Here is a 20,968-nt window from a genome sequence, read left to right as displayed (position 1 = left end):
TTTTTCTGACACAAAACATGTACCCCTTCCCAGAAGACTACCATGATTTTTTTACTGTGTATGGATTAGTTATAGTATTAAAATTTGGTTAAAAAAAAGATTTTTGAAATGCATTTTTGATCTGTTCAGTTGTTTTGCAATCATTGGCTTTCAAAATATCTAAATTTTCTACGAATTAAGTTTTCCACGATAATTTTTTTTGTGGTATTGTACATCGGATTTTTCAAAAAAATCTTAATATTTTTTAAGAGCTTGCAAAATATGATCATAAACGCAGGAAACGTTTCTAGTTGCTTTTAGTTGAGAACACTTTTACTTTCATTAAAATTCAAGAATTTCGCCCCCTGACTTTTGGGCCTATTTTGAAAAACATTAAAAAATATGAGCCACGGTCTATGTTCTTCTATAGAAGACTTCTATAGACTGAAAAATTGACATTACACCAGAAAAGTGGTAAAATTACACATTTGCAGAGGAAAAATTACTCTTTTTATCTGACATAATAGTATACCCCTTCCCAGATGTAATATTACCATGATTTTTTTACTGTGTATCACAAATTGAAAAACAAACCTTGTACTCCTTGAAGTAAATGAATTGGTTGAAATTTAAGTTTTAGTCAGCCATTTTTTGCGTTAAGGGACAACGATAGGTGCAAATTCAAGAAAAAACTACTCTGCCATTGAATGGCTTGCAGGCCTTATTCGGTCTATATGCTTGGCGATTGATATAAGGAAATGCATTTAAATCATTTTGCAATTATTTATTCTTAATATAAAGTAAATATGCCATTCTTAAAACCACATAAAAATTTAAAAAAGAAAATTGAGGGTAACTTCGATGAGAAAAGGTAATTTTAGAATTTCGAAAGAATTGCCCTAAATTGAAAACAACACAAAATTTCGAAGGTTATTTTGTAACTTTTTTCCTTAGAAGATTTACTCGATTCTTCAAGCATCCATAAACACTGTTCCCAACTTTGAATTAATCAGCTGTTGAAAGGTAGTCCACATCTCAGCTTAGGATAGTAACTTCACACAAGTAATGCTTAAAAACCAAAAAAAAAAAAATGAAATGAAAACAACACGTGAGGCTCATTATTAGGGACGAAATGAAAATGGAACAAATTCAGTATCAGGATCATATTCACTTGAATATATTGACTCATCAAGGACATGCGCAAAAAATGAAGTTTGTCGTATAGAACGAAATGAAGGATGAGGCAAAGGCAGTACCATTCAGCTATGTCGACTCTAGTTCACCAAGACAACGTGTTTGAATTAATTCATTGCAATTTATTTGTAAGAGGCAGCGACATATAAGTGAATTCATGAATGCAAAAGGGTATCATTGAAAATAGATGAATCAAGTGGATGATAGTAAAATCATTTGGTGGGTTAAAATCATGTCATTTCTGAATACAGTCATGCCTCGGTTTAGCACCGCATATGGGGGGTGCAAAACCGAGGCGTGCATAACCGAGGCACAGAGCTTATGGGATTTTGGCTATATGGGAGACATTGGCTTTAATCGTACGAAAAATCATGCAAAAATCAAAAAAATTATAGTGTTTTGGAATCGGGATGATGACAGCTATCCATTAAAATTATTATTTCATGAAAATTTTAACAAAAACACGTATTTTCCTGTATTTCGAAAATGCATTTTTTTTTCTCTAAAGAAACCAAAAATATATTGTTATTGCAATATGGGTATCAAATGATCAGGTTATTTCATACATTTTGGATGTAATAACAACATTTTTAGAAAATACTCCAAATTTTCACAAAACTACGCGAGAAGTTTTTAAAAAATACGTAGTTTTGTGAAAATTTTGAGTATTTTCAAAAAATATTGTTATTAAATTCGAAATGTATGAAAAAATCCCAATCGTTTGATACCCATATTGTAAAAACTGAAATTTTGAGTATTTTTTTTTCGAAATTACGTAATCTTGTGAAAATTTTGAGTGTTTTCAAAAAAAAAAATTACATTCGAAATGTATGAAAAAAAATCCCATCATTTGATACCCATATTGCAATAACAATAATTTTGAGTATTTTTTCGAGAAACATTGTATTTTCAAAATACAGGAAAAATACGTATTTTTGTGAAAATTTTCATGAAATTATAATTTCAATGGATAGCTGACATCATCCTGATTCCAAAACACTATAATATTTTGATGTTTGCATTATTTTTTATACGATTACAGCCAATGTCTCCCATATTGCCAAAATCCCATAAGCTCTGTGATTCAGTTAAGCATTGGGCCGTGCTTAACCGAGGCAGCTGAACGGTGCAAAACCGGGGCAGTGCAAAACCGAGGCGTGCAAAACCGAGGCATGACTGTATACACGATTCACCAATATTGACACAACACATTTTGCAAATGAATTTCATAAGAATTGAGACTGACGTAAAAATCCCAATCGAAAATACAAGTCACAATTTCTATACATTTACATTTATCATTTATTCTTCAAAACAATCTTTAAACAATCGTTTAGCCATAAAGTATCACAAAATTGCAACTATCTCTATCGTACATCCTAACTTAACATTGCACTGCGGTGGTTCATCAATGTTTTTTAACATTCCACTCAAAAACTCACATATCCGTACTATCGAACCCCATCGTCAGTTTAATCTCGTCCAAACTCTTCCCCCGAGTTTCCGGCACAAATAGCCCGTTGAAAACCGCTCCAAACATACAGCATCCAGCGAAGAACCACATGCTGCCGTGCATCCCCAGCACTTCAATGGCGGCCGCAAAGTACTTGACGATCACGAAACTTACCACCCACATGAACGTAGTGCAGAGGGATCCCCCGAAGCTTCGTAGCTGAAAATTGGTTAGGATGTCGTTTAAAAATGATTTGATATTGTTTAATTATAAATCTACCTTGTCCGGTAGAATCTCCGACAGGATCACAAACGTCAGCGGAAGCATTCCGACAGACGCGATGAAGATCACAAAGGACAGGCTGGCCACTGGAAGCCAGTACAGGTGACTGACGTCAACCTTGGCTACGCTAAGATACGCGTATACTCCCATCATGGTAAGTCCAAGGCACGATCCCAGCGCAGTTACTATGTACAGGGTTTTCCTACTCCAGCGATCCATCACGAGCGTGGAAGTGTACGATCCTGCGAGTTGGATAATCCCCACGATGATCGATGATATCTTGGAATCCATTTCGGTTCCGGCATCGGCAAACACCTGTGCTGCGTACTGGATCAAGGCGAAGCAACCGGACAGTTGATTTAGGGTTACCAAAACTAATCCGATCATGAGAGCTTTCTTCACGTAGAATGGACCAAAGTCGGACCTCGTAAGTCCAGAGCTGTCACCACGGTTGGCAGCTTGAGCTATTAGCTGAGCCATATCCTTCTTCATCAGGTCCACGTGCTCGGGAGAAGCGGTGTAACCACGAAGGATCTTCAGGGCATTCTCCGCTGCTGGATAATTGTTTCGATGTACCAAATATTGAGGGGTTTCCGGGAGTCGAGTGAAACAAATCAGAAACACAATTGGCACAAAGATGAAGATGTACGATGTTGTGTGGTAGGAAAGATAAGTTCCAGCGATGAAGCAGACCAGCGTTCCCGTGTTGATGAACAGGATGAAGAATGACCCAAGGGTTCCTCGTATTCTGTAAACAAAGATAAATTGATCAAAATGGTTCAAAAACATAACTTCAAACCGAACCCACCTATCCTCAGCGATTTCCGTGACATAAAGTGGCACCAGCAGGAACACTCCGGCGGCCCCCAAACCCGCCAGAACCCGTGCCAGATACAGAATCTCAACCGACCGTCCAAAAGCGACACAGGCCCAGAATCCAACCAGTGGAAGAGCGGTCCCGCAAAGGGACACCTTCCGGCCGAATCGATCCGCTGACCAGCCGAACAGAACCGTGCCGAAGATGGCACCCACGCACAGCAGGGACGCGATCCACGTGGCTTGGATGTCCGTTACGGGGGCGTTCAGTGGTGACTCGGTGATGGAGATCAGCAGTGGCAGGTACGGGGAGAGCCAGCCGAAAGTGGTGCCCTGGGCGAGGGAGATGATGTTGACTGTGGGTGAAGCAAATATTGTCGTCGAGTCATTCTTATAAAATATTTTATAGATGGCACACCAACTAACATGAAATCAGAAAAAAATGCCTCAACCTCTCTTTGATTTTTGTAATGAACTATTTTAAATTATTAGAAAATAACAGAAATAGTCTAAATTTTCTTGAACATTGTTTACAAAATGAATGGTTGATTGCCTTAAAAATTACCACATGCTTTTTTCAGTATTTCGCAACCGCCATTTTAGCCGCCATCTTGGATTTTAAAATTATAAATCACTTAAGAGCGAGTCCACGAACAGGGCATACCCCTTTGTATGGGACGTCGTTTGGACCTTACCAATCTGCCTGAAATTTTCAGGGGTTGTTTGTACATATAAAACTAGCATCTGGCCAAAATATGAGCACTCTAGGTCAACGGGAAATGGGGCAAATCGGGACACAAAGTTTGAAGGTTCAAAAACGTCAAAAATCTTAAAAAGGCTATAACTTAGGCAAAATTCAATTTATTTTCAAAATTCAAAATGCATCCAAAAGGGCTTAAAAAAAATGCAACAAAATGCAGGGAGAAGCACCCCAATTGGTTAAATCTAAAGGGAGTTATTGGCATTTTAGTGAAAAAATAGCATAATTTTCAAACTCAAATAAAAAGTGTTCCATCCAGTTATCAACTCGGTTCGACCTGCAGTTTGTAGAGGACATCTGGGACTACCATTTGAGACAGAGAACGCTTTGGGTAAGGCAGTTTAACAAATTAAATAGACACTTTTACTTTTAGTGAATTTTTTGGTTGTAAATTTTTGCTCGGGGGACCCCTTAGATCAAATTTTCCGGTGATAATTTTATCATATTCGTGTTCCTGAGACAATTTCACAATAGAAACATGCATAAAAATGTTTATTTTGATCCATTTTAAACCTTTTGTTAACGTACATCGTAGCGGATGTGGTCCTGTGTGTCGGGGGGAGAACTTTGTGATCCGGTAAGTGAAAACGCGCGATAACTTGGGACGACTTTATTGGGGGGAACAACTGAAATTGACGGGTTACAAGATCGGTGTTATTTCTCTACTTAACTTGGCCCCTGAGGAGGGGTGACTGTCCCGGTCGACCATCTGGTCAGAAGTGTCTTGTGGTTGAGATCTGGTCTAGTTCCTAGTGGTCAAGTGCTTTGCGACCGGGAAGTCTACAAACTTTACAAAGACAAACCTATTCGTGTCCTGAAACGACTACAAACATTGAACATAAAGGTACACGAAGGGCTACTGAGATTGTGTGTGTGGTGTAACATAATCTACAGTGTTGTCTGAAAGTGTTTTCCTACTAGGTCGTCAATTTTGGTTAACTGGGCGTTAACACCTTTAAAAAATAAAAGTTAAAAAAAATCTTCGATTCACATTTATTGAAAATCAAGCTCGTTTCCAAGGATACTAGATGACACCAGAAAAAAGCAGCTTTTTAATTTTTTTTAACTTTTATTTTTTAAAGGGTTAAAATGGATCAAAATAAACATTTTTATGCATGTTTCTATTGTGAAATTGTCTCAGGAACACGAATATGATGAAATTATCAACATAAAATGGGATCTAAGGGGTCCCCCGAGCAAAAATTTACGACCAAAAAATTCACTAAAAGTAAAAGTGTCTATTTAATATGATAAACTGCATTACCCAAAGCGTTCTCAGTCTTAGATGGTAGTCCCAGATGTCCCCTTTAAGCTGCACGTCGAACCGAGTTGATATCTGGATGGAACACTTTTTTATATGAGTTTGAAAATTATCCTATTTTTTCACTAAATTGCCAATAACTCCCTTTAGATTTAACCGATTGGGATGCTCTATCCTGCATTTTGTTGCATTATTCAAGCCCTTTCAGATGCATTTTGAATTTTGAAAATAAATTGAATTTTGCCTAAGTTATAGCCTTTTTAAGATTTTTGACGTTTTTGAACCTTAAAACTTTGTGTCCCGATTTGCCCCAATTCCCGTTGACCTAGAGTGCTCATATTTTGGCCAGATGCTAGTTTTATATGAACAAACAACCCCTGAAAATTTCAGGCAGATTGGTGAGGTCGATGTGAGATGGGTATGCTTTGCTCGTGGACTCGCTTTTAAGTGTTGTCTAGGGGTCATGCTAAAGCTCGACAACAAAAATTAAGACAAAGAAAAAAACACTTTTTTCGTGATTCGATTACCCGAAGATTCGATTATCCAAAGAAGAATTTTTCTGAGGCCTTCGGATAATCGAGTCTGGACTGTATTACAAAAAAATTAATCAATTTCAAATTTCGTATCTTTTATAATTTGATTCTTTTTTCATATTTCTGATTTTATTAAGCAGCTATAAAATAACAAATAAATAAAATTATGATTGTTTAACATAAAAACACTTTGCAAATCATACATTTTCTGAAAATTAATGACTGAAAAACAGGTATACGGGTTTATAAACCATTTTCCAACAATGTTTTCATTGAAATGAAATGAAATTCTGGCTTGTAGTTTAAATTTTATTATTTTTTTTTAAGTTTAAGTTTAGGTTTAGAAAAAAACATTTTTTCATAAATTCATTGATATTTTGCAAATTCTTGTAGTTAGCATTATTAATATAGGGTAATTCTCTACCAACTCACACGAAATCGGAAAAAGTTGCCCCGACCCCTCTTCGATTTGCGTGAAACTTTGTCCTAAGGGGTAACTTTTGTCCCTGATCACGAATCCGAGGTCCGTTTTTTGATGCCTCGTGACGGAGGGGCGGTACGACCCCTTCCATTTTTGAACATGCGAAAAAAGAGGTGTTTTTCAATAATTTGCAGCCTGAAACGATGATGAGATAGAAATTTGGTGTCAAAGGGACTTTTATGTAAAATTAGACGCCCGATTTGATGGCGTACTCAGAATTTCCAAAAAACGTATTTTTCATCAAAAAAAAACACTTAAAAAGTTTCAAAAACTCTGCCATTTTCCGTTACTCGACTGTAAAAATTGTTGGAAAATGTCATTTTATGGGAAATTTTTCCGAATCCTACATTGACCCAGAGGGTATTTTTTTCATTTAGAACAAAATTTTTATTTTAAAATTTCGTGTTTTTTCTAACTTTTAGAGTGTAACAATGTTCTACAAAGTTCAACATAAGGGGTTTGCCTATAAACATCACGAGTTATCGCGATTTTACGAAAAAAAAGTTTTGAAAAAGTTACTTTTTGCGTTTCTCTTTGTTTCGTTGTCCGTGTCTGTCGCGGGTGACCATGAACGGCCATTATCAACGACGACCAACCTTTTCAAAACTTTTTTTTCGTAAAACCGCGATAACTCGTGATTTTTGTAAGCAAACCCCTTATGTTTATATTTTTTTTGTAATTCTCTGCTCTACAACTTTGTAGAACATTGTTACACTCTAGAAAATATCAATAAAAAATCGACATCAGAGATACTCTCTGACTCGATTTCTAATGCAAAAATAAGTATCTGTGCCAATTTTGAGCCAAATCGGTTAAGGATAAGGGGTCGCTTTTCATCGTTGAAGTTTATATGGGGAAAATCTCGAAAATGTATGGGGAAAAACATCATTTCAGTAATTTTCTGTTAGGTGGCGCAGGTCTCGCCCAAAATTGTCCAAGTGTGAGATTCTTGTAGGAAATTTAATTCCCTACAACTTTGTCGAAGGGTGCAAAACGATCCGAGTTGATCCTAATTTTTGGCGATTTTTCTAGAAAAAAATATTTTCTTATATACTTCCTATATACCCCTTGTATACTTTCAAGTATATAAGCCGATTTCTTTTCATCGCATTGCTAATAACTCATCAGGATCAATTCGGATCGTCTTGCACCCTTCTACAAAGTTTTAGGTAATTAAATTTCCTACAAGAATCTCTTACTTGGACAATTTTGGGCGAGACCTGCGCCACCTGTTGCAAAAATCCTGAAGCGATGTTTTTCCCCATACATTTTTGCGATTTTCCCCATATAAACTTCAATGATGAAAAGCGACCCCTTAGCCTTAACCGATTTGGCTCAAAATTGGCACAGTTACTTGTTTTTGCCTAAAAAATCGATCCAGGGGGTATCTCTTGCGATTTTCCGAAATTTTCAATTTTTCTTGTCACCCTAATGTAGAATCAAAAAGTACATTAAATTTCCCATAAAATGACATGTTCTAAAAAAAAATTACAGTCGAGTAACGGAAAATGGCAGAGTTTTTAATTTTTTTAAGTGTTTTTTTTTTGATGAAAAATACGTTTTTTCGGAATTCTGAGTACGCCATCAAATTGGGCGTCTAATTTTACATAAAAGTCCCTTTGACACCAAATTTCTATCTCATCATCGTTTCAGGCTGCATGTTCAAAAATGGAAGGGGTCGTACCGCCCCTCCGTCACGGAGTATCAAAAAACGGACCTCGGATTCGTGATCAGGGACAAAAGTTACACCTTAGGACAAAGTTTCACGCAAATCGGAGAGGGGTCGGGGCAACTGCTGTGTGAGTTGGCGGATAATTACCCTATAGTAAAAATGTTGTGAGCATTTTGAGATTTTTTGCTTAGAATTTTCGAAAAACAGGCTTGAAATTTGAAATTTAGCTTAGACTCTAACAGTTCTTTATTTTAAATTATTTGAATATATCACATATAATAGGCCACAAATGGACTTTTTGTAATCATTTACATTTTCAGACGATTGTAGTACAGAAAAAAAGAACAAAGATTTGTTTTGTTCCATAGCAATCAGGGAAACTCATGCCCATTCAAAATGGGCTCACCGGCCACAAAATATCAGCTGGTGTGCTACATAATTTTTGAGCGTTACGAGCAGGAACAAGAAATAATAACACGTCATATTGATTTTTAGGTCAAAAATTTATGAAACTTCCTAATTTTGTTGTATATGTGATTCATCTTTAAATTTTCTAAACAAAAGTTATCAGTTTTTACTAAAGTAACTCAAAATTGTATCAGGACAGAAAATAAGTAAGGCGTCATCCTTAAAGTATGTCACGCTCTATGGGGGAGGGGGTCTGAGCAAGTGTGACATTGCGTGTTATAAGTATAGGAAAAGCGTGACAAAGGGGGGGAGGGGGGGTTAATTTTTGCTGATTTTTGCGTGACGTACTTTATGGACGAAGCCCAAACAATGATAAAGATACAAAATCATTTAAATAACATTTAAACCAACAATGTTCCAATAATTTGTTGAAGAATCGTACGATAAAATCAAAATCAAATTGAGCTTTAAGACAGAGCTTGTACAAAAATCTAATGAAACTGATTTGCTTCAAGTGACCATAACTCAATCCTATAAAGGGAAAAGAGATTTGTTTCTTTGACGAAAAATCAAAGCAAGCAAAAAAAATGTAATTGGGCCAATATGAGTTTGAAGACAAAGTGTCTATCCTGAAAAATGTTCAAAAAATTTCGCGTGGCTTAATTGACCACAAAATGATTATAGAGAGTTGAGTTAAAAGAAAAAATTAAATTACAGGCACTCAAAATTGACCTTTTTTTAATATTTGCTATACACAAAGCAAAAGCAACAACCTTCAAGAATTTCAAAACAATTTTTACGAAACAGAAACTGGAAAGAACTGGATTATAATTTTTTTTTCTATTATTGTTTCAGCTTTTAGCACCTTCATAATTGGTTTGATTTCCATTTTCATTTTCATCCCAATATTTTTTCTAACACTTTAATGAATTACCATAGAGCACTGCAACATACTGATGAACAACCCTTCGATCGGCGCGATCGTTTACCGCAACAGGAAGTGCCGCTGCAACTTTGGTCATTGTGGTCAGTCCACTAGTTACCAATCACTATTGCTAATCACTTTTCACGGCTACTGGCTGCGGTCCGTTTGGTCAGTCAGCCGTCACTTAGCACCGTAATTAACATCGGCAACGCACCGAACCTTTCTTCGGATGATGACCTTGGCCTCTTAACTTGCTTGAAAATGGGATGAACTTTAAATCCACCGACCACTTTTAGTTTTCAACCAACTTTTCCTGAAACAGTTCCGACGATCCGCACTGGTCAAATTTTCGCGACAAACTGTCCTACCCATGGTGTAATCCCGTCCCGTAGTCTCTGGAGCATGATCTTGGAGCGCGACAATAAAAGCCAGCCTTACTTAGCGGCTGCCTAATTGTGCTAATCAACATTTCGGAACGAATAAAACCGCGAAACGCGCTGGGGATGATCCAAATAGAATTGGTTTAGAAGGCTGTGTGAGAATAGGAGGGGGTTAGCTGAGCTGAATGAAGAGTTTGAGCATCTTTTGCAAATCTTTGTTGGATTGATGAAGACAGCTAGATCTATGATTGAGTGCCCTTCAAATGTTTGGTTGTTGTTTGGAGAAACAGCTGATAAAACACGTGCTTAGGTGTGAAAAAGTTTCAAGCGAATATATTTCAGCGGAGCTTTTAATGTTCAGGGTGACTACTTGACTCTCAATCAGAAAAAAAAATCACAATTGAATCATTATTAATAAATACGATCAAATTTTATTTACACTTTTCTGCGTTACATAACAGGAACTGTTCATAATAATTTAAGATATTTTCTTACAATTCAGTTTGTACTAAATTCTAGGGTTTCAATAGGTAACAACTATAATCACAACATTTTCGATTCTTGGTTAAGATTATCGCTCCACACATCCTCTCACTGGCACTCTTATGGCACTGCACTCCCATTCTACCGGAACACCCCGGCCCCTTACGTGGCCTTGCTCCGGCTCTTCATGGCCAGCGTAATCTCGTCGATGCTTTTGCCGCGCGTTTCCGGCACGAAGAACGCGTTGAACAGCACCCCAAACAGGCAGCACCCGGCAAAGGTCCACATGCAGCCGTGCATCCCCAGGACCTCGACCATCACCGGGAAGTACTTGACCACGATGAAGCTGACGACCCACAGGAACGTGGTGCAGAGCGATCCGCCGAAGCTGCGGAGCTACAGTAGGAGAAAAGGAAATTTGTGTTAATTTTAGGACAACACTGCAATTGCAAGTGATCTCCTACCTTCTGCGGCAGAATCTCCGACAGTATCACAAACGTCAGCGGCAGTATTCCAACCGACGCGATGAAGATCACAAACGACAAGCTGGCCACCGGCAGCCAGCTGATCTTGCTGACGTCGAATCCGGAAACGGCCAGGTACGCGTGGACTCCCATCATCCCCAACCCAATTGCGGATCCAAACGACGAAACGATGTACAGGACCTTCCGCTTGCACCGGTCCACCACCATCGTGGATACGTACGAGCCGGCCAGCTGGATGGCGCCCACGACCATGGCGGACACGTTCGGGTCCAGGTTCGAGCCGGCTTCGGCGAAGATGTGCGCCGTGTAGTTGATGAGGGCGAAGCAGCCGGAGAACTGGTTCAGCGTCACAAGGACCATGCCGATCAGGAGGGCCTTCTTGGTGGCGAAGGGAGCTGGAAGAGGTGGAAAAGGTATAAAGTTGTTACTTTTTGCGCTTTAGAAGCAATTCGCCACCAAAAATCGTCAACATTTATTCACTATGGTATGATTTTTTGAAGAAAAAAAATGTGCTTTTGAAAAAATCGAAATTTTATTATTTTTTTACTTTAGTTAATAAAAAAACAAATTTTCAATCCAAAAGGACTTCACAGAAATTTTCATAAAGTGTGTCGTTTTTCAGATTAGGCCACTCAAAGTTTGTCAGTTCTTCAATTTTGAATAAAGTTAAAATTTCAGAAAACATTTTTTTCTAAAAGTACCTTCAAATTTGTCTAAGAATCAAGGTTGTTAACGATAAAATTATCGAGGTTCGATAACGATAACGGTAGTTCTATCGTTATCGTTGTGTGTTTTAAAATGCATTTTACACCTGTTAAGTTGTTTTGCAATCATTAGTTAAAAAACGTTACTTAATCCACCTTTAGGTGGTTGGTGCCTTCCTCATATTCATAAAGTCAAAACATTCAGTAAAAATAGCAACATTCCCCCTTAACATGTTTAACAAATCAACTTTATTACTAATTTCTTTTGATATGGTTCGCAGACCATCAATATTTCTGGCTCATCGGCAAGGTCTGATAAAAAAAAACCCTATCCAACGATAGTTCGCATGGAAGATTCAGACAATATTTTTATCACAATATCTGAAATCAAACCTCTAAAAAGTGTATAAATAACACTTAAGTGCCAATAACTTTTAATAGGGTTGTCAGATCCTTGATGTTTTAGGCTCATTTGAAAGGTCTTTCGATTATCTAACTAACGATGGGTCGCATGATAGACCCGGACATCATTTTTACTGAAATATCTGAGATCCGGCCTCCTAAAAGTGTATAAATAACACTTAAGTGCCAATAACTTTTGATAGGATTGTCAGATCCTTGATGTTTTAGGCTCATTTGAAAGGTCTTTCGATTATCTAACTAACGATGGGTCGCATGATGGACCCGGACATCATTTTTACTGAAATATCTGAGATCCGGCCTCCAAAAAGTGTATAAATAACACTTAAGTGCCAATAACTTTTAATAGGGTTGTCAGATCCTTGATGTTTTAGGCTCATTTGAAAGGTCTTTCGATTATCTAACTAACGATGGGTCGCATGATAGACCCGGACATCATTTTTACTGAAATTTCTGAGATCCGGCCTCCAAAAGGTGTATAAATAACACTTAAGTGCCAATAACTTTTGATAGGGTTATCAGATCTTCAATGTTTTGGGCTCATTGGAAAGGTCTTTTTAATACCTTTCTGAAAATGTACAACATGACAGGGTTTCTTACAAAAACCATCCTTTTTAAAATCTTCCGGACATACGCCAAAATCGTTTTTTTAGCATAACTTTTGAAGTACTTTACTAAACTTCATAATTTTCAATAGGGACTTATGGGACCCCAAGACGAATCGAATGAGACCAAAACGGTCCAAATCGGTTAAGCCAGTGCTGAGATAATCGAGTGCATATTTTTTGGTGCACAGACCCACATCCCTACACACACACACACACACACACACACACACACACACACACACAGACATTTGCTCAGAATTTGATTCTGAGTCGATAGGTATACGTGAAGGTGGGTCTACGAGGTCAAATTAAGAAGTTCATTTTTCGAGTGATATTATAGCCTTTCCTCAGTAAGGTGAGGAAGGCAAAAATAAGATTTGACGAAATCAAAAATTTTACCGACAAAAAAAAACATTTTGCGATAATAAACATCTACAATTTTCAAAAATTGAATAAAAAATCAACCCTGACATGCTAAAAATGGTTATAAACGCAGGGGAATGCATTTTAAATTGATTTCAACTGATTGCACTTCAATTTCCAATGAAATATTGAAGTTTAAAAAAAAAAATGTTTCTTGCCCCTTGATTTTTCGGACCAACTTTAAAGGGGAAGGAGACAAAAACTTTAAATAAAATTTGAACCAGCCTAACTTATATTTAAAATATTTCTAGAATTGAATAAAACCAACCAAATTTTGTTGAATTTTCAAGCTTCCTTTTAGTAAATATTGATATGATAATATGGTAAGTTTCAAGGTATAAATACAAAAAAAACACACAAAATACCGTATTTTTTGAAAGTACTCAGGTTTTTATAATTCTCTATATGGGTATCAAACGATTCGAAATGTTGCATTTCACTGTTTCAAAGTTTTTTGAATGAAATACTATTTTTTTACAAAATACCTTATTTTCTCGAAAGTACTAAAAATTTTATAATTCGCAATATGGGTTTCAAACGATTTGAAATTTTACATGTATTTTAACTGCCTCAGAGTATTTTGAATGCAAAAGTAGGTAAAATTTCGTTTCTTTTAATACCCATATTGCAAATTATAAAAAATTGAGTATTTAAAAAAAAACTACGTTAATTTGTGAAAATTTTAGTGTTTCATTCAAAAAACTCTAAAACACTTAAAATACATGCAAAATTTCGAATCGTTTGATACCCATTTGGCGTATTACAAAAATTTTAGTATTTTCGAGAGAATTCGGTATTTTGTGAAAATTTGAGTATTTCATTGAAAACATTCTAAAACAGTTAAAATACATGCAAAATTTCGAATCGTTTGATACCCATATTGCGAATTATGAATACTTGAGTGTTTTTGAGAAAATAGGGTATTTTTATCAAAAAACTATGAAACAATTAAAATACAGGCAAAATTTCTAATCGTTTGATACCCATATTGCACTTTATTTTTTTTATGTATTTTCGAGAAAATATGGTATTTTGTGAATATTTTTGTATATAGAGCAATTCCAGCCCAAAATAGGAATTTTTTGGGTACTTTTTTCTCGACCCTCTCCTATTTCAATGAAACTTTGTAGACATGTTATCCTAGGCATATATAAGCCATTTTTGTGTATATGGAGCCAGTAACACTCGATAATGACATTTGAGAAGGGCGTACGTTTTTTCAATATGTTTGTATTTCGTAATTTAAATATTGCTGTATCTCGAAGCCGTTGCATCGTATCAAAAAGTGGTCAATGAGAAACTTGTAGAAAATTTTACGGGCTTTCCGAATAAAATACACTGAAAGAAAAAAACAGTCTTAACTAAAACAGTTTAAAAGTAAAATTGAAAGGTGAGCCCACGATTTTTTTTCGCTCAATTTTTTGTGAAAATAGCCTAAGATGTTACAAAAAGACTCACGAAAAATGCAGGATGGAGCAACTCACCTAAAAAAAACAAAAATCATTTACTAAAACAGTTTTTTTCAAAAGTGCTCTAAACATCAAAATTTTCAAAATCCGAACACGAGAGTCGATTCTCCAGACAATTTTACATAAAAGTCTCCATATTGACCATTGTCCTAAGTCCATTCCTTGTGAAGTTACGGCGGATTTAAAAATAAAAATGTTGAAAAAATAGGTTTTTTGATGGTTTTTGGCAATTTCTATATGAAGGACTTGATTTTTCAGTTCCGAAAATATTTTTACCGAAAAGCTCGTCCAATTTCCCATAAGTTTGTCTTTGACCACATTTCAATTGGATGTACCGGCCATCCTGCATTTTTCATGAGTCTTTTTGTAACATCTTAGGCTATTTTCACAAAAATTTTGAGCGAAAAAAAATCGTGGGCTCACCTTCAAATTTAACTTTTAAACTGAAAAATCAAAAAATCTCATAAAAGCAGAGTGTTTTTTTTTCTTTCAGTGTATTTTTTTCGGAAAGCCCGTAAAATTTTCTACAAGTTTGTCTTTGACCACTTTTTGATACGATGTAACGGCTTCGAGATACAGCAATATTTAAATTACGAAATACAAAAATATTGAAAACACGTACGCCCTTCTCAAATGTCATTATCGAGTGTTACTGGCTCCATATACACAAAAATGGCTTATATGTGCCTAGGATAACATGTCTACAAAGTTTCATTGAAATCGAAGAGGGTCGGGTACAACCGATTCCCTATTTGACATGGAATTGCTCTATAATTCAAAAAACTTTAAAACAGGTATAATAAATGCAACATTTCGAATCGTTTGATACCCTTATTGCAAATTATAAAAAAATTAGTACTTTAAAAAAATACGGTATTTTGTGATTTTATTTACACTTTGAAATTTACAATATAATCAAAACAATATTTACTAAAAGGAAGCTTGAAAATTCAACATGATTTGGTTGGTTTTATTCAGTTATCGCGTTAACGATAACTTTAACGATAGTTTATCGTTATCGTTCCGACTTGCTTTTTTAATAATTTCGATTTTATATTTCAAAAATTGAGCATATTTTTGTTGAACATGCAAAAAAAAACATAAAATACACAAAGCGCAAAAAATCAAGTTGAAATCAATTTTTGAATTTCCGTTGCAATAAAACAAAACTTACTTCCAGTATTAATTTCAGATTATGAAAATGTCAGGAATATTAAAAACAGTTACTTTACTAGTAAATCAGTAAAAAATAAACAAATTATTCGCTCTACAGCATTGCCTTGGCGTTCTCGTAAATCAGTAAATCCAGCTTAAATATTATTTTTTTCAGATATTTACACTCATAACATTTTATGCTTTTTTCGAGTATTCTTACTTTGAAATAAAACAAGTTGATTCAAATATTGATCCAATAGTTGCTTAAATTTATATGATGATTTTTTGGTTTTAATTAATGTCCATATTTTCTCATGTTTTTTCTCAAAGGTGGTATTTTAGCAATTTTTAGTCAAATTTTGAGAGGTTTTCAAGCAAATTTGAAAAAGCAAGAGAGTTTTTCAAGCAAAAATTAGAAAAATCTCTAGCAATCTCAATTTTTTTTGTAAAACAGTTAGAAAATCTCAGGAAATATCTACTGGTTCGATTCTTTAGGTAAAATAAGGAACTGTATAAATTTGGAGCCAAATTGGTTATCGTTAGGAAGATTCGCGAAAATGTATAGAGGAAAGCAAAAAAAAAAACAAAAACCAACAAATAGCTTTATCGTAGGTGTAAAACGATCCGAGTTAATCTTGACAAGCTATTAACAGAAAAAAATAGGTACACGGAATCAACTTTTTTTTCACTAAAACTCAATTTTTCCGAGTTAATCTTGACAAGTTATGAGTGATTTAAAGAAAACGTTTTTGTATGAAGATATTTTGAAGACACAAACACTTGATTTATTTAAAAAAAAATCGGCAACACTGCCGGATGAATCATGATCACCTTGTTTAAAACTAAAATTAGTAATTTATGCAATCTTGTTATCCATCGAGTTTCGCACATTATATTTTGTAATTCTGAAAATTAATCGAGGAAAAGTATTACTTTTCAATACTGTATTTTTGGCACGGAAAAGCAAGCAAAGCGCTGTGAAACTGTCAACTTTTCCTGTCCTTCTGGAGAAACGAAACGGCCTACTTTTCCCTATCGAAAAAAAAAACTAAATGGAAAATTACTACCTTTCAATACCAGTGCTGAAAAGTTCGACTTTTCAGCACTAAAATGGGTTCTGAAAAGTTGAACTTCTCAACACTAGTATCGAAAATTAACATTTTTCACTATTTTTGTTTTTTTTTGAACGGTGAATTTACTTAACACATGAATGTTTGACAAAAAATCCATCCAAGAAGCATTTTTCGGAATTGCAAAAAATTTTGTAAGCAACTCGTTGCAAAACTTGATTTTTTCAGCACTCGTTGTATTTTTCCAACTCGGTAAACCTCGTTGGATAAATGTACAACTCGTACTGAAAAAATCTTTTTGCAACTTGTTACATAAACTACTATTTCGTCATCTAATGCAAATCGAAAATTATATGTTTTTTCATCGCAATTTTGTTTCTTTTTTTGTAAGAAAATGGCTAAAAACGTAAAAAAATATGAATCCTTTAAAATTTCAAAGCAGATTTTTCTACATGTTGAAAGATTCTTCTCTAACTTATATTCAAGATTGTACGGAATAACTTATAGTGCAAAATGGCGGCTTTAGTCATAAAGAAATCTGCCACAACGCTACAACAAAATCAAACTTGTAGAAATTATTGTTGGTCAATGCTTCAAAATGTTTGATTTAGCTTCTAACAAATTCTGTCTCTCAATCAACTCACCAAAGTCCGCTAGTCGAATTGATGAATCCTCCCCGGATTCACCTTCCTTGCCACGAATAGCGATGGTGCTCATCATGCGGCTCATTTCCTCCTTCAGCTGTTCCAAATGCTCCGGAGAGGTAGTGTATCCCCTCAGGAACTTGAGCGCCCCCTCAGCGGCTTCAATTTTGTTACACTTGATCAAATGCTGGGGCGTTTCCGGAAGCCGAATAAAGCACACCAAAAACAAGATTGGCAACAGGATCAAGACGTACGAGGTCACGTGGTAGGACATGTAGGTTCCAGCGATAAAGCACACCAGCGTGCCCATGTTGATGAACAGGATGAAGAACGACCCAAGGGTTCCTCGTATCCTGTGAAAAAAAGAGGTATGATCAAAATTGGGTTCTTAACATAACCTCACCCGGAACTAACCTATCCTCGGCAATCTCCGTGACGTACAGTGGCACCAGCAGGAACACTCCGGCAGCGCCGAGGCCGGCCAGCAGTCGGGCAGCGTACAGAACTTCAACGAATCCTCCGAAGGCCACGCAGGCCCAGAACCCGATCAGGGGGAGGGCGGCCATGCACAGTGAAAACTTCCGGCCAAATTTGTCCGCCGACCAGCCGAACAGAACCGTGCCGAAGATGGCACCCACGCACAGCAGCGACGCAATCCAGGTGGCCTGGATGTCCGTTACGGGGGCGTTCAGAGGGGAGTTGGTTGAGATCAGCAGGGGCAGGAACGGCGATAGCCATCCGATGGCCGTGCCCTGGGCCAGGGAGATTATGTTCACTGCGGGAAGGAAGTTGAGAGTACGCATTAGCTTAAGTGTATGTTGTAGTGACGATGAAGGACTTGAGTAGGGAAGTACCAATTAAAGATTAATTAGATATTTTGAGCGATTTGAGGTATTTCAGTGCCTGAAAGGTGATCCAATAATTAAAGCGCTTAGTTATGCCACTTCCGAAACTGTAAGCAAATCTTGGTTTGAGAAAGTTCAGATTAGATTTGCTACAACTTCAACCGGAGGGGTAATGCACACCGGCCGGAGCCGGTAGAACGCTGTTATTAGCCGGCCCGGAATCTCGTGTGGGAAGTGCTTGCACAATTGTGAAAAATTATCTGTCTGATAAGGCTGAAACGTGCTTGCTGTATGAACAGTGGCGTCGACTTTGGGAGGTCTGGTGGAGCATGTGGAGTAATATTTTCAATTTCTAGATTGTTTTTTTTTTTTTCTTATCGGTAGGTATTACTTGTAAAATTGATATGTTTTTATTTTCAAACAATTAAAATGACAAAACCCCCTCTTTGTTCTGGCGTCACTGAACACCATTCTAAAGCTTGCTCACAGTGATCTTCAACAAGCTTAACGGGGTTATTTATGCAAATTGATCAACCAGAAAAATTTGACTAAAACTAGCGTGCACCGAATCTAAGGTGAACAAGCACTTTCAGATTGTCGAAAAACATTTCTTCACGCAACCACTTGTTTGTTGATCTGGTAGAGATTGAAATTTCATTAACACTCCAAGAAAGCGCAACAACACCTGTTTCTGCGCACTCAGTCCATTACTTGACCAAAATAGGACCATTAAACTTGACAACAAAATGTCAACTCCCACGACGATCCCATTCTCGATGAGATGTTTTTTTTTTCTGTTTGTTGTCATAGGTGCTAACCAGGAACCCAGCGTGCTCTAATTGGCATTGAAGCTCCAAAATCATGTCCCGCCGGGCTCCGAAATGTATGCTACCGGGTTCGGTCGTGCGAAAAGAATTTAGTTTAATGAATGTGCAAATAGCAGACTAATGAGGGGATTTTCTACCGTTGACTTAATGATTTGACGGTTTGAAGTTGTTTTCGTCACAATTATTTATAGATTGATAGCTTTCCGGTTAAACAAACTAAGTTTACTTTGGAGATTATGGTTTTGACGACATTTGGAGCGCTCGAGGGAATTTCCGTTCATCGTGAAAGAGAAGACTTGGATTACTTAACATCCTATTCAAATGTTTAGCATTTTCACGCCAGATATGAAAATCAAATGGACTTTATCTTCGAGCAATTCCATGCCAATAAATAGGAAATCGGTTGTACCTAATTCATTGAAACAATGTAGACATGATATCCTAGACTGATATAAACCTTCTCGTTTGCCGTAAACCGGGGTACCATTGATAGAATTTCAAATTATTTCTCAAATATTATTTGAACAGTAAGACTTGTTGCAAGATTTATACTTTCAAAACGTGTACTGGGGTAGAGCACACATTGGTCATGTTCGTTTTTCCAAAACATCTGTAAGGTTACTTTGAATGTTTAATTCGAAGAAATCACTTTTTATTGTTTGTGTAATTTTGTTCAAGAGCTTTATATAAAATGTATATACATTTCAAATTAAGTAAATAAAAAGTTCAAAGTTGGATCAAAATTCATAAGATTTTGATTTTTTATTAAAATATCAAATTTTCTTGTCACCAAAACCAGAAGCAAGATCAATTTTTCCAAATTTGCTAAAAAAAATCGATTTTTTTTAATTCTGTGTCAATAACAATTAAAACTTGTAACTTAAATACTAATTTACTATAATATACTAAATATACTTAATACTAATATAAGTTCAAAATTGTCCGATGCAGTCCGTTTTTCGATTCAAACTCATTGTTATTGAGGAAACATGACACTTAGTGAGTGTAACGCTAGTTTTCAATGTTGTCCTAATTATTGTAAACAATCTTTTGAAACTTTTAAAAATTTGTTGAAAACTTCCCAGCGATAATTTTGGCATGAGCCTCGAGTCAATTCAGGTCCGAACTAGAGCCAAATCGACTCGAGGCTCGAGCCAAAATTCTCAGTGGGTTGCTTCTCTGAACTCTTCTCTATCAACGTCAATTTTACGTTACCATTTCGATTATTTTTTTCCTTTTTTTTTGTTTTGCAAAAAAAAATAATCTTAATCTATCAATGAGAATGACATTTGAAACCTTTCAGGCCTGATGGGTCATATATGACCCAAAAATCATAAATTTCCTAAATAAGAATAATTTTCCCATCATCAACTAAAACAATATTTTAAAATATATTCAGGCGTAAGTTATTTAGCTATTTTTGTAATTCGTAATTTAAGTATTGATATTTTCGAAGCGATTGCATCGTATCAACGAGCTATTAAATATATCGACAAAAAAACAGGGATTCTAGTTTTCATGCTCATAAATGAATACATGATATAATTTCCAGTTTATTCAGTAGGATGGCTAGGTCAATAATAAATGTTTTTGAGCCTTTTCAAATGTTGACTTGAACATTTTTGCACGTGGAAAGTCGTAAAACTTAGTTTTTATTTTTTAAATATCATATCTTGGGAACGTACAAGTCT

General features: G+C 36.0%; 2 protein-coding genes across 2 annotated transcripts in view; both read right to left on the bottom strand.

Moving 5' to 3' along the window:
- Window positions 1-2,603: 2,603 nt before the first annotated feature.
- On the bottom strand, window positions 2,604-10,136 carry LOC6041382 (facilitated trehalose transporter Tret1). The gene is made up of 4 exons (XM_038250911.1): window positions 10,133-10,136; window positions 3,717-4,080; window positions 2,906-3,656; window positions 2,604-2,845 (listed from the first exon to the last, which is right to left on the bottom strand). Exons 1-4 carry the CDS (start codon window positions 10,134-10,136, stop codon window positions 2,612-2,614), a joined length of 1,353 nt encoding a protein of 450 aa, XP_038106839.1. The 3' UTR covers window positions 2,604-2,611.
- A 416-nt stretch (window positions 10,137-10,552) lies between these two features.
- Window positions 10,553-20,968, bottom strand: part of LOC6041381 (facilitated trehalose transporter Tret1) — a 40,710-nt gene continuing 30,294 nt past the window's right edge. The window contains exons 4-7 of the mRNA XM_038254863.1: window positions 18,020-18,380; window positions 17,606-17,958; window positions 11,092-11,507; window positions 10,553-11,023 (exon numbers count right to left, since the gene is read on the bottom strand). Coding sequence (XP_038110791.1) covers window positions 10,790-11,023; window positions 11,092-11,507; window positions 17,606-17,958; window positions 18,020-18,380 — 1,364 coding nt within the window. The 3' untranslated portion in view covers window positions 10,553-10,789. The remainder of the gene's footprint in view (window positions 11,024-11,091; window positions 11,508-17,605; window positions 17,959-18,019; window positions 18,381-20,968) is intronic.

This window comes from Culex quinquefasciatus, chromosome 2, assembly GCF_015732765.1.
Source record: "Culex quinquefasciatus strain JHB chromosome 2, VPISU_Cqui_1.0_pri_paternal, whole genome shotgun sequence".
NCBI classification, from domain to species: Eukaryota; Metazoa; Arthropoda; class Insecta; order Diptera; family Culicidae; genus Culex; species Culex quinquefasciatus.
The sequence above is the reverse complement of the archived record's forward strand: the minus strand, read 5'-3'. Positions and strand labels throughout refer to the sequence as shown.

What these genes read in the sequence shown, in the direction of transcription:
- LOC6041382 (XM_038250911.1), bottom strand. An exon ending in ACGGAAATCGCTGAGGATAG is followed by an intron (nt 3,657 to 3,716) that starts GTGGGTTCGGTT and finishes CTTTGTTTACAG; the next exon opens with AATACGAGGAACCCTTGGGT. An exon ending in CGGAGATTCTACCGGACAAG is followed by an intron (nt 2,846 to 2,905) that starts GTAGATTTATAA and finishes ACCAATTTTCAG; the next exon opens with CTACGAAGCTTCGGGGGATC.